A 15,306-nucleotide genomic window follows, 5' to 3' on the forward strand; every position below is an offset into this window, starting at 1 on the left:
CTCACATCAGTCTGAGGTTGCCCCAGCCCAGCTCCAGGGCTCGGGTTGCTGGAGTGACAAGTGGTCCTGCACCCCTGGGTTTGATGTACCTGCAGTAGGAGCCCCGGTTTCACTGGATCATACTCCTAAGTGGGCCTCAGCCAAACCAGTGCTAGGAGGGAGGGCCTAGGTCAGAGAGGGCCGGCTACTCTGGGCCCTCCCTGGGGCAGGTGGTTGTGCCCAGAGGCTGGGGAAGCAGACCATCAGGAGTTAGCTTCAGAGCGGAAAAGGGTGTCAGAGGGCCCAGGAGCCCCCAGGGCTGGGGAGAAGCGAGGAAAACCTTCATGGTAGGTATGAGTTTGAGGCCAGGAGCCTGCACCTGGCCTTCGGATCCCTGGTACGTCTGCCTCCTCCTGATTCAGTCTTGAGGCCCTGCTTCTGAGGAGCTCAGCATTCTGATGCTGGTAAAAGAAGTGCTCCCTTTTCAGAGCTGCTTGAAGTTCTCATGTCTTACCTGTAGGCCATGTGTATGGGTTTTAAGTCTCCAAAAGGTCTTGCCTTAGAAAGGAAACATATTCTGGGGGCAGTCTCCCCTGTGTTGGTTCTTCCATTCAGTGTCCTGCTGAGCCCCAGTCCAGGCCCTGAGCTGGGCCCCTGAGACAGGCCTTGATGTGACAGCATGGGTGATGAGCAGCAGGGGTGGGAGCCAGCAGTGGACTTAAGCCACACAGCCTATGTATGAGATGGGAAGTCCCTGGGACTGATTGGTGTTTTGCCCCAAAGTAACGTGTACAGGACAAGGGAATTTGATACAATTCTTTTGTACATGATGGATTTTCTGCTGTTGCTTGCCAGGACCTATAGGAAGTCTACACGTGTATCTTGAGGTTTCAGTTTGCTTAGGATGGGTTTTTACATTCTTACTGCACCTGGCAGGCTGGCCACCCAACCTGCCTGCCTGAGGCCTTGTTCTCATTGCCCTGGTCTAATTTCCCCAATCCGATGCTTCCCTTAGTCAGAGGTGCCATTTTCCCTCTTAGTTTGCCAAGGTCTGTAACTATACAGACATCTGTGTAAAAACAGAACACAGACTATTAAAGCTGCAAGAGCCGCAGAGGCTGGCCAGGGGATCCCTATGTCTGTAGGCTGACAGGCTGGCTAGGAGGGGACAAGCCTTATCACAGTCAGAGTGTGCTCGTGGCATATTGGCAATTTGAACTCAGGTCTTTGGACCGAAATATCCTTTGGAGCAAGTGGCCACCCAGTCTCTGTGGCTTTATATCTCACCTGGGTCATGAGATGGGCAGGGTACGTGAAGGCCCTTTGTAAATGGTTGAGTTACATAAAATGCTGATTATTGCTAACCAGGCTCATGGCCCAGAGCTCCTTCAATCCACTGAGGGATGGATTACTCCGTCGCTGTATCACTCTGAGGATGGGAACTGTCCCTTGTTAATCAAAAGAGTTACCACTTACTGGGTGCCAACTAGGCACCAGGGCCAATATTGATGCTTCCTGAAAACTCATTTTCTACACAGTAGCCAGCATTTGACGATTGTTGAGTGTTTACTATGTGCCAGGCACTGCTCTAAGCACTTTATGTATAATATTGTTTCTAATAACCTAAAAGGTAGTATTATTGCAATGCCTATTTTGCAGATGAGAAACTGGCACAGAAAGGGTAAAGAACTTGCCCAAGGTCACAGAATAACGAAAGCCAGAGCCCAGATGCAAACCCAGGTCTCTGTTCACAACGTGTGTGCGCGCTCTACTCCCCCCACGCCCTTTCTCTATTAATCATTGTTATTCCCCAGCACACACCACCAGAGCATTCCTTTGCTCATTTATTCACCTTAGTCAGTACTTAGTATTTGCTCAAGCGTGGTCCCTGGCAGGAAGGTTCTCGGCGAGTCAGTTGCTTTCGGCTCTAACTGGCCATCCAAGCTTGGCCTTGGTCTGACCGCATGTGCCCCACTCCAGGTCACTCGGGAGCTGTCGCTTCTACCTTTTCTTCCTTTTCTCCTAGAGCCTGAATGTCTTTCTCTCCCTGGGCCCAGAGGACTTGTGTATGGCTGCCTCTGCCGTACCTGTTAGGCTTATCTCCCGGGAGCTGGCTTCCTGTCTGTCCTCTACAAAGAACTTACTGCTCAGAGAATCAGTAGCTGTGCCTCCTGGCACTTGGCATAGTTAGCCTCAGGCTCCTGGCTATAAAACAAGCACCTTCTGGGAGTGAGACGGCCCTGACTTTCAATCCAGGCTGTGACATTGACTCACTGAGACACCCCGAGCTCATCAAGCTCTAAGCTACAGTTGACCCCTCTGTAAAAATGGTTTAATAACTGCAAGGTGGTTGTGAGGCCTGAATAAGATAATGGATAATGGACCTACATACTTGGCTGACAAGAAACAACACAGCTAATAAACAAATGGCAGCTATTCTTAGTCTTACTAATGGCCCTTCTGACTCTAACCTTCTATGAATTTGCATCCATTCCCTGTGTCCCCTGGAAAACAGAGAACTCCCCTTTAAGGCCCAGAACCACATCTTGGGCCTTCTTGTATTGCTCATCCAGAGCTCACTGCTCTGAATATAGCAGCCTCTCGAAAGGGTCCGCCAGTCACCTAGCCCCCTGCCATCATACCCTGAAGGCCCGTTCTGGGCCAGGTCCCAATGTAGGTGCCCTGGTGTCCAGGTGAATAGAACACCACACTCTCTTTACTTGACGAGCTTGCGGTTGATAGAGAGATGGCCATAAAAGCAAATAACAGCAGGAATGTGCTAGGTAGGTACAGAGATAGACATCTGCAGGGCCACACAGGTCCCACTGGTCCTAGCTAGCGCCCTCCTACCAGAGAAGAGACAGGTGGGGGGAGCCTGCAGTTGATGAGTGGGAAAGGAGCCCCCCCCCAATCAGGAAAAAGAGCTCCTAGGGCAGAAGCTTTGTGTTCATTGGCCCCCTGGTGAAAAGGGTCAGGATGAGACTGCAGCAGAGGCTAGGGCAGGGGTGAGATAGCACCCCCTCTTCCTGATACAGGAAATGCCCAGTTCCTGGTGATGCTGAACAAGGTTCCTGGCTGGGGCTGCAGAGGGTCTGCACTTCAGAGTTGTAATTCAGGTTGATGTGTAAATGGTTGGGGGAGGCGGGGAAGGAAGATTGAATGCCTCTAATGAGAAGTATTTCCCCATGCCAGACTGAGACGAGAAGCCTGGGCTGAATGACCTGCTGGCTGGGGCCCTCCACTCTGGGCCTAGTGTCTGTGCCCCTGCCAGGGCCAAGATCCAAGATCGGGGGGCTTCTCTGGGTGGGCCTCACCAGGGCAGAGAAGAGCCTTAGCAAAGGGAGACTGAGCCTAGCATCTTCCTTAAAGCTGGGATTCCAGGTGGGGCCACTGCCCCTTTCCTTTTCCAGAAGGGATACCCAGAGCCCCGGCCTGTGCCTTGGAAAACACAGAGCCTAGGCTGAGGACCCGAGGTCACCTCTGGAGTGAGGCTGGGGGCAGGGGCATCTGGAGACTTGGGGGCTGTGTCTTAGCAGTGAGACGCCCCGGGTGTTGAGCGGGGGGATGGGAGGATGGCTAATGGGAAGCAGGTGGAGGGGCTGCCTGTGTCCCAGCCAGGGGACAGGCAGGCTGGGATGGCCCAGTCCGTGGGAGAACCCGTCAGCTCACGGATAATCCCGGGGAACAGGCTCCGGGATGCCCATTCATATTCATTATGTGTGAAGCGGACGGTTGTAAAGTTAGCTTTCCCTTCATTTAGCTGTCACTGGACAGAAAAATATGAGCTGTGGGCAGATGCCCCTGGATGGGAGCCAGTAGTTGGTCTCCGGCCTCCCTGTGCCCTCCCCCGCCAGGCCTCCCTCCCCCACGGGGGCCCCCTCCTGGCCTCTGCCCGCCCGCTCCTATTCCGGCTGCAGTGATCTCTGACTCTTATTTTCTTCTCTTGTCTGTCTCTTCCCTACTTCTGCTTCCTTTGCTTTCCCAGATCCTTTTCCTCTTCCCTCTCTCCATCTTTTTCTAAGCTGTGAAACAGAGGGTCGTGTTTTTCTTGACAATTGTTCTATCTCTGGCACCCAGCACAATGCCTGGCACAGAGTGAGTGCTCGATCAATATTTGTAGAACAAACTACTCTCTCTCTCTCTCTCTCTCTCTCTCTGACTTTGTGGGACAGAAAGTTCAAAATTTTGCTGACCTCTCCTGTGTGAAGAAACCTCCAGTGCAGTGGTCTTAGCCCTGGACTCAGAAAAGTGGGTTTGTGCCCGTCATCATTGACCAGCAGGGTGGAGGTGGTTCTGATCATTGGAGGTAGTGGGGCCGCCTCTGCCTCCCACTTGGACTCTTCCCTTCCTGACGGACACAGGGCTCACCTGGACCTCAGAGCCAGCGTCAGTACTAAGAAGAGCGAAGTCACCGGGAGCCGGGCCCTGAATGAAGAGGGCACTGGTTTCCTCCTGGGGAATGTTTGAGCCTCGTCACAGCGACTATGTTGGTGGGAAGATCTGATCTGATGGGGAACTTGCTCCCTTTGGGAATAAGCCCAGCACTGGTGTCTGCGTATACTTGGCTTTCTCTGCGCCTGGAAGACGAGGCACAGGATGGGGGTGGCTGGGCTGCTAGCTGAGGCTGAGCTCCTGAGCAATGTGGTGGTATTGACTGGGAGGGTGGGAGGGCCAGGGCTGCTTTTTTCCTGCCTTCCAGGCTGAGGAGATAAGGCAGAAAGTAGGGATGAAGGATAGAATGGGTAATACTCTGAAACCACAAGAAAGAGTCCTGGCTTTCGTCTCTGCCCACAGCTCAGACAGGCTCCCAGGGTGTCTGGGAGAAGGAAGCTGCCCTGCCCCCACGGCTCCGGGGTCCTGGCCCAGGAGAGCTGAGCCCTCAGTGGGCTCCCTAGTCTGCCATCCCATCTCCCTTCCACTGTCAGTTCAGCCACAAGCTTATCTCAGCTTTCTCACTCCCCTTCCTACCCCCAATTTACCCTTCTAAGTGAGCCCAGCAACCCTGGAACTGTGCTCTTTGCCCTGCCTCCTGCATTAGCCAAAGCCACAGAGACCCGGGGCAGGTGACAGGCCCAGGCATGGCATGCGTCAGCCTTGAGGGCTCTGTGTAGGCCCACCTTCCTGTAGGCTCCAGGATCCCTGCTGGCCCCTCTGAGAGCCTGGCCCAGCATGGACCCTGGTCACAGACCGACCCTGAGGATACGCAATCACCAGGTCTAAAAAGTACTGCCACCTTTATTATTATGCTGGGCAGCACACTTTTTTACAAAAGCATCTTTACAAAAGTGGGGGTCGGGATCTCAGGGGCTCCGAGTCTGCGGAAATCTGTTTTATTTTTACCAACGTCCAATGAGTAGACCAAGGGAGCCTACGGTTTCCATGGCATAGCTCTCGCCTGATCCCATGGAAGAGAACCCAATATTTGGTGGTTGCTGGTGAAATTTCTGCCCTGTTTGTGGGGGGAAAGGACGCCATAGCATGTTGGGGGAGGGGACACAGGGGAGAAGTAAGGGATGGCTGGAGCTGGGAAGATCTGGGCACCTTTGACACTGAACTCCGTCTTCCAGGCCCTGGTCTGCACCAGACGCTGGGTGCGCGCCCCCTGGTGGCGGGAGGGGGAAGTGAGGCCACCCTACATGGTCATATGAAACTGGTTTTCCCTAAGTCACAAGTTGCTCCTCCCGTGTCCTCCTCCTTCCATTTTCCTGCGTTTCCTGAATGAGGAGCCAATTAATCCGTTTCAGCTGGAAGGATGGCAGTGAAACTTGGATGAAGTCTGAAGGAAGCAAGGCAGTGTCTTCCTCCCTCCGGCCCAGCATTTGGGTGAGGGGACCCAGTGTGTGGTAGGAAGGGTCCTACCAGCTTCAAAGCCCCTTTCTCCTGGGCAGCCCTGCCTTATTTTAAGAGAAAAGAATCAGCAGGAGGCTGAGAGTCCCAGCTGTTCCACCCGGGCCTCAGGGAACCATTTGGGGCTTGGAGGCAGAGGTGTGTCCTCTCTGGTATCCAGGCCAGGGTGGGGTAGGAACAGCTGGGAACAGGAAAGGGGGTGGCAACTTAGTCTGCGTGTCCACAAATCTGATCACGTGGTCCAGTTCAGCAGGCTGGGTGGCTCCTTGGGCTTCACCCTGAGCGAGATGAGGCTTGGAGACTTATAGTCGCCATCCGGAGAGGGCTCAAAACTGTGGCCTCCCAGAGCAGGGGAAAAGCTGTGGATGGAGTAGATGCCTGGGTGGGCTCCGGGGGACGCTGGCACCCCCATGAAGCCAGCCACATTCCCATGCGAGTGAGAGTACGGAGACATGCATGGGGAGGGGATGCCCTCTGGAGACACGAGGCAAGGGCCGGTGGGGCTCCCAGACCCTGGACTGGGCCACAAGGAGTTCTGCAGCTGGAAAGAGAGGAAGCAGGCCCGTGAGTCAGTAGCCCCGGGGGCCGCCTCCTTCCCTAGGGGCTCTCTCTTTGCCCTTAGGGCTCTAGACACTTTCTAAGAAGCCTCCATTTGGCCCAAGTCCACAATCTGTACCCCCCTACCCCTAACACTTGCAGTGGCATCTCAGGAGGCCTCTGCCACTGCTTCTCACAATGAGATTTTCCTCAGGGATTTCTTTGTGCCAGCTGCTTTGCCTGCATCACTGAGGAGACAGGTAAGAGCCCCACTGAGGAGAGAAAGGGGTGATTTGCCCAGTCACACAGGACCCAGTGCTGCTCCAGGTTTCCTCGGGGCCAGAGCTCACACTCTTGTTGACTTCCCCATGGGACGTGGTCAGGCCCAGACGCATGGCAGGGTGGGGTCTCACCTGGGGATGGCTGTCTGTTCCAGGCAGCACAGAAATGTCATAGGCAGACGTGAAGGGGTTCCGCCCCTCCTGGATCTTCCCGTAACGCTCCCGCTTCCGCCACTTGGCTCTGCGGTTCTGGAACCAGACCTGGGGGGGCGGGGGACAAAAGGGAGAGGTTGAGGGGGTGATAAAGTGGCTCTGAAGATCACTGAGCCTGCTGGGGAGAGAGTCGGTGGTTGTGACATGCAGGGTGGGGAGCTGGCTCCAGGCTAGAGAATCCTGAGTCTTGAGCTGTAGAAGCTTGTAAATCCACCATTCTCAGGGCCCAAGTAGCCTGGGCTGGGGCCTCAGAGAGGCCGGGGCCGGTGCGGGCTTTTTAACCTCATGTCCTGCCCCTCACCCCGGGGGGAAGTCACTCTGGTTCTCCAGCCTGGCTGTGTCTGGTAAGAGTGTCATGGGTGTCTGTGGCCTCAGAGGCCCTGGACACTTCCTAGGTGTACCAGTCACATAGGTTGGGTGTCTAGCCCCTGCTTCTTCTCTTTTTCCAATTTACCCACCTCGTGGCATCTGAGGAATCTTAAAGATATTTCTGTTCAGGTCCTTGTCCTGCTTAAACCCTCAGTGGCTTCCTGAAGACCTCAGCTTTTTAACCAGGCCTCTTGGTCTTGGGTCCTGCCCCTCTCCACAGCTTCATCTCTTGATGCTTCCTAGCTACCTCCACCCACTCACCTTGTAAACACTCTGCTACCTTGCTCTTCCCTGCCTTTGCCCAGGTTTTCCCTGCCTGAGCTACCCATCCCCCATCCCCCTAACCCCCATACATCTGAGCTGGGCACCCTCTACTGGACTCCATGATAACGCAGCATCTCCCATGTACTTACCACATCCTGTTACCACTATGTTTTGGAGTCTCTCTCTCTCTCTCCCATTCACTTGTGAGCTCCAGGCAGCTGGGGATGGTATATTGTGTGCTGTGCACATCTGTGTACATATCTGTGATGTATTTGTCATTGGGTGTGTGCCCTAGGACTATTACATTTATATGTACTGGTACATGCATTTGCATTTCTATCATTTAATAAACATTTACATGTCAGGCTCTGGGCTAGATATTGGCAGTAACAAAACCAAACCAAGCCAAGCTGTCCCCCTGCTTTCCAGGGATCTAGGTGGGAGCCGCAACAGAAGCAGCTCTGTGTGTGTGTGTGTGTGTGTGTGTGTTTAAAAGTAATTCCAGGGCCGGCCGAGTGGCTCAGTTGGTTAAGAGCTCGCTCAAGAGTTTGAGCTCTTGAGCAACAGCGGTTTGAGTCCCGGCCCGAGCTGAGCAGCCACTGAGCTGCCAACAGGTACCAGGATGGCTCAGCTAAAAAAAATTTTTAAAAAGTAACCCCATCCCAGCCCCTCACATTCCCCCATGGTCCTTCCTACTCATGCGGACAGGTAAGGCCCCAAGTTAAGAAGCTGGGTACAACCCCTACCCCCTAACCTCAGGGAAGGGCCACCCCACCTGCAGGCAGGCTGCCTGCCCTTCCTTTCTCCACTCTCCCTCCCCTGCAGGCAGATGAAGGCACCTGGAGCCAATGAACTGATCCCTTTACTGGGAATTCTTCCCTCACCACCCATTCTCCTCGAGTCCCAGCTGCAGGCCTGCACCCTGGACCTCTGCATTGTCCCATGTGTGGCCTTATTCCTCTCCATGGGGCAGGGCCCTTGGGTGGTTGTCATGCTGCCGTCAGAGAAAACATCCCTACTCTAGGGCCTCAGTCATCGGGGAAGCTTCTGGGCTAGGTCTGGGGGCCTTGTGGCTCCGCTTGCACCATCCAAGGTTGCAAAGGCCTAGGAGAGGAGTGGGGAGTGTGGCCCACTTCCCCGAGCAGGTCCACAGGAGCAGCTGGTGAAACCCCACCCCAGAGGCTTACTGAAGCCCCCACAGACTTGATGTCTGGGGCTTCTGTGGTTTATGTAATCCGGGGTTGTTGTGAATGCTGCCCATCTCGTCCTGATGGCCTCAGGCCCTGGAAGTCCTGGTGGACAGTCCTAGAAGTGTGTTGGGTGTCACCTTGGTGGAACATGGAAGCAGGAGGGCCCAGCAGAGAAGGGGAAACAGCCTAGGCCCCTCAGGTCCTATGTGGAACCCAGTGGTAGTTCCTTCTCTACTGGACGGCAGCCAGCCTCTTTAAAGACTGCGGTCCCCATATTCTGCCAGAGCTGGCCCTGTCCCAGGGCCCTCACAGAGTCTCTGGAGAGGTCCTACACAGAGCGTGAGCTCTGCCCCTACCAAGTCTCCTCAACCCAGAGGTCACCTCCTCACCTTTCCGGAGAAGCCCACACCAACCCCTCTCCCAGGGCCTCCTGCTTGGTGGCATCAGGGAGCCTGTTGTATTCAAAGCCAGTTCATAACAAGACAGTAGTGACCACCTTCCTCTTAAGCCAGGCTCTTACTGAAGCCCTTCTTCCCAGCCCCACCCCCTGCTTGCCACCTTCAAGTTCATTCTCACTTCCAACATTCGCTGGACATGGACTTCCCTTCCTTTCTCTCTCTCCCCTGTTCCCAGCACCCCTTCATCCCCCCACCTGAATCCCCACAGGGTGGGCTCCACCCTTCATGAAGCTGGCCACAGCCCTATCCAGAAGCCTGGGGCCTGATGTCCACTGGGGAGAGTTTGCTGGGCGGGGAGGGGCTCCTGGTCAGGCTCTCCTGCCATGGTCTGGGAGCTGGCAGGACTTAAAGGTTGCTCGCTCTGGGTGGCTTTGAGTATCACTGAGCCTGAGAACCCCTCTCCCCAGCCAGCAGGGATGCTCCCATTCTGGGCAGCCACCTGGGGGGCAGCCCTGGTATGCATTCAGCATTTCACTGCTTCCCAAACGCTGTCCCATCTGTGTTCCTCAAAGCTACTTCCTAAGTAGGTAGCACTATCAGTCTCTCTTCCTAAATTGGGAAACCAAGACTGAGAGATTCAATATGCCCCAAATCACCTGGTCAGCTAGTACATGGCAGAGCTCGAACTCCCACACAGGTCTTTTGACTCCCAGAGGCCATCACCCCCATACCTATGCACACGCCTCAGGTTGGGCTGCAAGCCTGTGGCTGCAGCAGAGCTGGGCATGGAGGGTGAGCCCAGGAGTGGCAGACTGGGACAGGCACCTGGGAAAGGCAGCTCAGTGTGGCGTGCGCACCCACCTCTCCCAGCCCTTCCACGGCCTGGCCAGAAGTCTGGGTGGTCAAGGCAGCCAGACAGCCCTGTGCCCGGGGTGCCCTCACCTGTACCCGGGCCTCGGTTAGGTCCGTACGCAGAGCCAGCTGCTCCCGGGCATATACATCAGGGTAGTGGGTTTTCTGGAAGACTTTCTCCAGCTCCTCCAGCTGGAATGTGCTGAAGGTCGTGCGGTTACGGCGCTTCTTGCTCTTGTTCTTGGCCAACTCCATGGAATCAGGGAGTCCCGGGGACAGAGGGACACGCAGGCTGGCCAGGCAAGGGCCTGGGGAGCCTTGCAAGTTAGAGGGCCCGTCTCTGGGGCCCCCTCGGCAGTCCAAGGGCAGCTGGGGGAAGCTGGCAGCTTTGGAGGCCTTCTCCTCAGCTGCAAAGGAAACACAAAAAGGAGGATGGAAACCCAACCAGGGGGTTTTGTGGGTGGAATGGAGGGAGGGGAAGAACATTGACGCTTCAGTCCCCGCCTCGCCCTTCCTTTTTCTTTCCTTCCTCCCGGCAGCCACCCTCCATGGGAGCCTGGCATTAGGAGGCCTGCCTGCTAAGCCTCCAGCTGGGGAGGGGGCCCAGGGGGACCATGTTGTCTGTGGTCTGGGCGGATCTGCTGGGGCCGGAGGGGGGTTCATTTCGGGGAAGCGCACTGTGGTGATGCATCCCACAGTGTGTGGAGGTGCCAGGATTGGCGCCATGGCAGGGTCTAGCGCAGGGGTGGGCGGGAGGAGGGGGTGAGGATGGTGTGGTTGACATCTCCCCGCCCCTGCCAGGAAGTGCCTCCTTGTCTCTGACTCTGCAGGCCTTGGTTCCCATGTCCTTGCACCCACCACATAGATGCTGACAGGGACGCTCAGACAACCTTTGGCTGGTCTGGCTGTGCCTCATTCTCTGGACCCCAAGTCTCAGGGCTATGTAAAATCTCCCAGCCTTGGGGTATGAAGGGCAAGATGATGCAAAGAAGCTTCCAGAAGGATTGTCTTATTCCTCCCCAAATTGTGATGTTTGGGCAAGGACTTAAGCTCCAGCAATAGACAGGCAGGATAAAGGCTATGCTCAGAGAAGGAAAGTTGGCTGACCAACGCGGAAAAAGGACACAGCCCCCAACCCCATCGTTCTCCTAGTAGTCCGCCCCCTTCCTCCCCAGGAGTTTGACAAGCAGGGGCCTTCATTGCAGACTGGGAACAGCTCCCAGCAGCCCCACTCTAACGTGCTAACCCCTCACTCAGGAAGCTCGGTGGAGCCCTGCCGGGACCAGGGCATGATGAAAATAGGTCACCCCAATTGCCCCGCCCTCTCCCTCTGGCAAGGACCCCCAGCAGCGTCGCCTTGAAATCTCCCCTCAGCAGTCTGCTGGGATGGCAGCAGCGACGCCAGAAAGACGCCCCACTGACATACACAGCCCCTTCCCTGGCCCTGGGCCCATCCCCAGTGGGGGCCCGGCCCCAAGGAGGCCCAGCAAGTTGGCACCAAGAGACAATTTCTTCCCCGGACTTGGTGTCAGGATCACAGCTGTAGTCAGGGGAGGATGGGACGGGAGAGATGGGCTTCTGGATTTCTGAGTCTGATGAGTTCCTGTCTGCATGTGGAGGACACGCTGGGCAAGGTGCCCCTTAGCTGGAAGGTGGTCAGGGGCCTCCCAGGACCACCCAGGCAGTGAAATCCGCTCCATATTGTGTGTCCTGGAGGCCTGGGAGAGTCAGGTCAGGCCTGCCCTGGGCTGTGCAGCACAGACAGCCCAAGCACCAGGTTTCCTTCCCAGCTCAGGTGCAACACAGGGGAGAAAATGCTCCAGCCTCTGGCTTCCATTCTTGCCCAGCATGTTTTGTTGTTGTCTGTTCTAGGGGTAATTCCATTTGGTAGGAACTTAGGAAGGAGGACTCATGGAAGTTGCACCGAATAATTGAAAGTGGCCAGGGAGACTGAAAGGGGATACGCCACACATAGCGGGCCTGGGAGGGAGGTGTCTTGGTGTCTGGGAGAAAAGGGTGAGAGTGGCTCAGAGATGGGGGCTAGGAGAGCAGTGACATCACAGCCCCAAAGCTCTGGGGCTTGCTGTTCTGCCTCTTTTGCCCTCAATTGTGTCCCAATAGGATCTGCCCAGAGGAAGTGACCAGATCTGGGACTCTAGGGCTTGCCTTCCTGACCGTAAGCCACTCAGCTGCCAGAGTCAGGGATGAATGTTCAGTGGGACTCCCCAGAATAGCTACCCCCAAAAGAGCCAAACCTACTGGCCTCCACTGGTCCCCATGCCTTTCCATTCTACAGCCCCCTCAGGGGACCAGAGAACTTCTCCCTTCTCAGGCCCATTGCCCTGAACCCTTCCCCATCTACCTGGAGGACTCCAGGGAGAGGCTGGCATTGCCCCTCTTTGAGGGACACGGATACACCTCATAGAACACCAAGCAGCCTCCTCAGGACAGATGCCCAGAAAAGAGATGGAGGTGGGATAAATGGAGGGCAGCGATCAAGAAAAGGCAGAGCAGGCTGAATTTCAGCTTGTAAGAGAAAGGATGGGCTGTACAGCTCGGGGAGCACGGTCAAGGTGCGCACAGGCAGTGTATAAGAGTCCCTTGCGCCTGGTAAGCACACTGAGCGGTTAAGGGAGTTAACTCTCGTGTTGGAGACTGGGAGTCTGGGGCTCAGCACGGGGGTGTCCACGGCCCGCACTCCCGCGCAGTACCACAACAGCAGTCTGTGTGCCTGAAAGACAGGAGCCAGAACTAAGACCTGTGAGGCGGCAACGAAGCTCTGTTCCTGATTCAGCTCTCTCACTGGTCGCATTCCCCAATCCCTGGGGCTGCGGGAGCCCCTGCTAGCGGGTGACTCGGCCGAGCCCCGGCTGCTCGGGAGTGGAGCAGCAGCGCTTGGGCCGCCTACCGGGGGCCCCAGTGCTCCAACCGATGGCGTCCATTGAGGCCGCAGGACCAACCACCTGGCTTTGAGCTTTCGCAGCAGCTTTGCTCCGCGCGCCCGCGCCTTTTCCCAAGCGACCCGCATAGCTTTTTGAGGCCTGGGCTCCCGCAGCTCTGGCTGAAGACCCGAAGCCGGAGTGGATATAAACACAGGGTGGAGGACCCTAGCGGGGCCTGGTGCTCTCCCTACAGTTTCCCAGCCTTGACCTAGAGGCCTCGGCGAAGGTGGGGGTGGGGTGGGGGTGGGGCTACGACCTGGAACTCTCCTCAAAGTCTGCGGTCCACCCGGGAAGCGCGGGCCGCCACGGCGGCGGGCGCGTTACGAGGTCAGGGAGCCAAGCGAGGGGACACACTGCGCAGCCCACTGCAGAGCAGGAAGGACTGACCGGGCACCTCTCTGGGACTCTGAGCAGGCACACGCAGAGGGCACGAGAGTGGCTGGCACCGCCTGGACTCGACGGTGTCCAGGGCAGGGCCGGGCGCTCTCCAATAGCGAGAGAGGCGAGCGGTGCGACAGACGCTGGGGCTCGCAACTGCCGTGCCGCGGCCAAGATCGCGCCGCAGATGGGGCGCAGCTGCGCGCTCACTGGTTTGAACTGGAAACGCTCCGAGCCCGTTATTTTAAAAGCCGGTAAATAAGGCGGGTTCCCCCTTGGCCCGCCACGTCCCACCACGTAGACCGTGCCGCCGGATCCCCACAGTCATGCCTCCCCAGCCGCGGGGACGCAGGCCGCGTGCCCGCCCTCCCGCAGAGTTCCAGTCGCGGCGCCCCGGAGGCGAGCGGCGGCCGGGGTTCTTCCCAGGCTCCCCTCAAACCCGCGGCGCCTCCGTTTCGTTTGGCCTGACCCCGCTCAACTTGGAGCGTTCATTTCCTTCTCCTACTTGTGCTCATTCTGCTCTTTTAAGCGGTCCCTTTTTTTCTTTCGTTTTGTCTGCTCCTACTCTCTTCGTCCTTTCCCTCCTTCTCCAGTTACCCGCTTCGTTCGATCTCCGGTTGCTTTTCTTTTTGTTGTTTTTTTCGTTCTTCATTTGTTCTTTTCCGTTCTTGCTCAGCTTGCCGACTGCCTCTTCCTCTCGTTTTCGCCTCTCTCGTCCGTTGCTTTGTTTAATTTTCTTTTCCCTCTTTTTGGTTGTTGTTAACGCTCTTTAGTTTTCTCTCCGCGCATTTCGTTGTTGACCTCCTCACCGTCGCTGGGTTCCTCCCCCGATGGTTCTGCTCCAGCGCTCCCCGCAGTTTGCTCGGCGCCGGACCAGTCCTGGCGCCCCGCCGTCCGTGCGGGATCCGGCGTGCCCAGCAGGGACGAGGGCCCGCGGGGTGGGTCCTGCCCGACGCCGCGCGCCCTGCCAGGCCGAGTACCTGTCCCCGGCGGTTCTGTCGGCGCTGCGCGACCGCCGCCTCTGGCTGGGATCAGAGGAGCCAGGACAACTGCTTCTCATTAAGTCCCAACTGTGGTTTTTATCAGGAGAGCCTCTTTCAAAGGGCACAGACACGAAGCTCCGCGGCCTCACTCATTTCCTCCGCTGACCCACACACACCTCCTGCCCTCCCCTACACATTCCCACCGCCGGCTGAGCAAAGGCCGGAGCCGCTTGGCCATTCCGTGGAGGCCGGCGAAGCGTCAGCGGGATGGAGCAAGTTTGGGCGGATTTCGTAGGATCCAGCTCTAGGCCTAAGCTGCGGGATGTGGCAGCACAGATGGGACGGGCTCAGGCGCCGAGACTCCTACAGGTCCGCCCGCGCAGTGGGCACCGGAAGGGTTGTGGACCCGCCAGCCAGGACCTGGCGTTCGGGCGCGATTTCAGGAGGTGGCGCGGTCCAACTGGCCTTAGTGCCCGGAGCACCGTCCCCGGAGCCCACAGCACCCAGGAGTTAGGCCCGCCGGGGCTGCTCCCGACGGCCCAGCGGCGACGATCCAGTGCGACGAAGCCGAGCCTGCTAGAGGAGTGGCCATCGCCGTGCATGACGACGGGGAGGCCAGGTTAGTCTGAGAAATAAAAGCACAGTTATTCCATACTGAGCCCGGCCCTGCGGCAGCAGCCGTGGCCGCCCCGCGGAGCGCCTAACGTGCAGTCGGCTCCTTCCCCGCGGAAGCTGGGCCTGGGGAGAAGGGCCGGCGGAGGCCAGGCTGCAGCCCTCGGCGGAGCCCAGCTCGGACATTCCGGGTCGCGGGCCCAGCCTCGGGGTCCGAAACCGGCGCCAGACACAAAAAAGCGCGCTTCTCTCCCGGCCTCGAGGCCAAGGGCTCCGTGTGGCGCCTGGGCCCTGGGCCCGTTCCGGGCGTCTGGGTCGGTGTCAGTTCTAGCGCCGCTCCTGCCCACCATGAGCTCTCCTTCCCTGCTTCGGCCGCCTTCGGGCCGGACTGGGCCCCGGACGGTCGCCGCTCCACCCTCTCTCTACCTCCCGCCTTCCATTCTAGCCGCCAAAGGCACTCA

At 57.3% G+C, this 15,306-nt stretch overlaps 1 protein-coding gene across 1 annotated transcript in view; it reads right to left on the reverse strand.

The window, feature by feature from the left end:
* Positions 1 to 5,278: 5,278 nt before the first annotated feature.
* Positions 5,279 to 15,306, reverse strand: part of ALX3 (ALX homeobox 3) — a 10,607-nt gene continuing 579 nt past the window's right edge. The window contains exons 2-4 of the mRNA XM_019624155.1: positions 10,021 to 10,337; positions 6,777 to 6,905; positions 5,279 to 6,367 (exon numbers count right to left, since the gene is read on the reverse strand). Coding sequence (XP_019479700.1) covers positions 6,059 to 6,367; positions 6,777 to 6,905; positions 10,021 to 10,337 — 755 coding nt within the window. The 3' untranslated portion in view covers positions 5,279 to 6,058. The remainder of the gene's footprint in view (positions 6,368 to 6,776; positions 6,906 to 10,020; positions 10,338 to 15,306) is intronic.

The sequence above is a fragment of the Hipposideros armiger genome, unplaced genomic scaffold (assembly GCF_001890085.2).
Source record: "Hipposideros armiger isolate ML-2016 unplaced genomic scaffold, ASM189008v1 scaffold_581, whole genome shotgun sequence".
NCBI classification, from domain to species: Eukaryota; Metazoa; Chordata; class Mammalia; order Chiroptera; family Hipposideridae; genus Hipposideros; species Hipposideros armiger.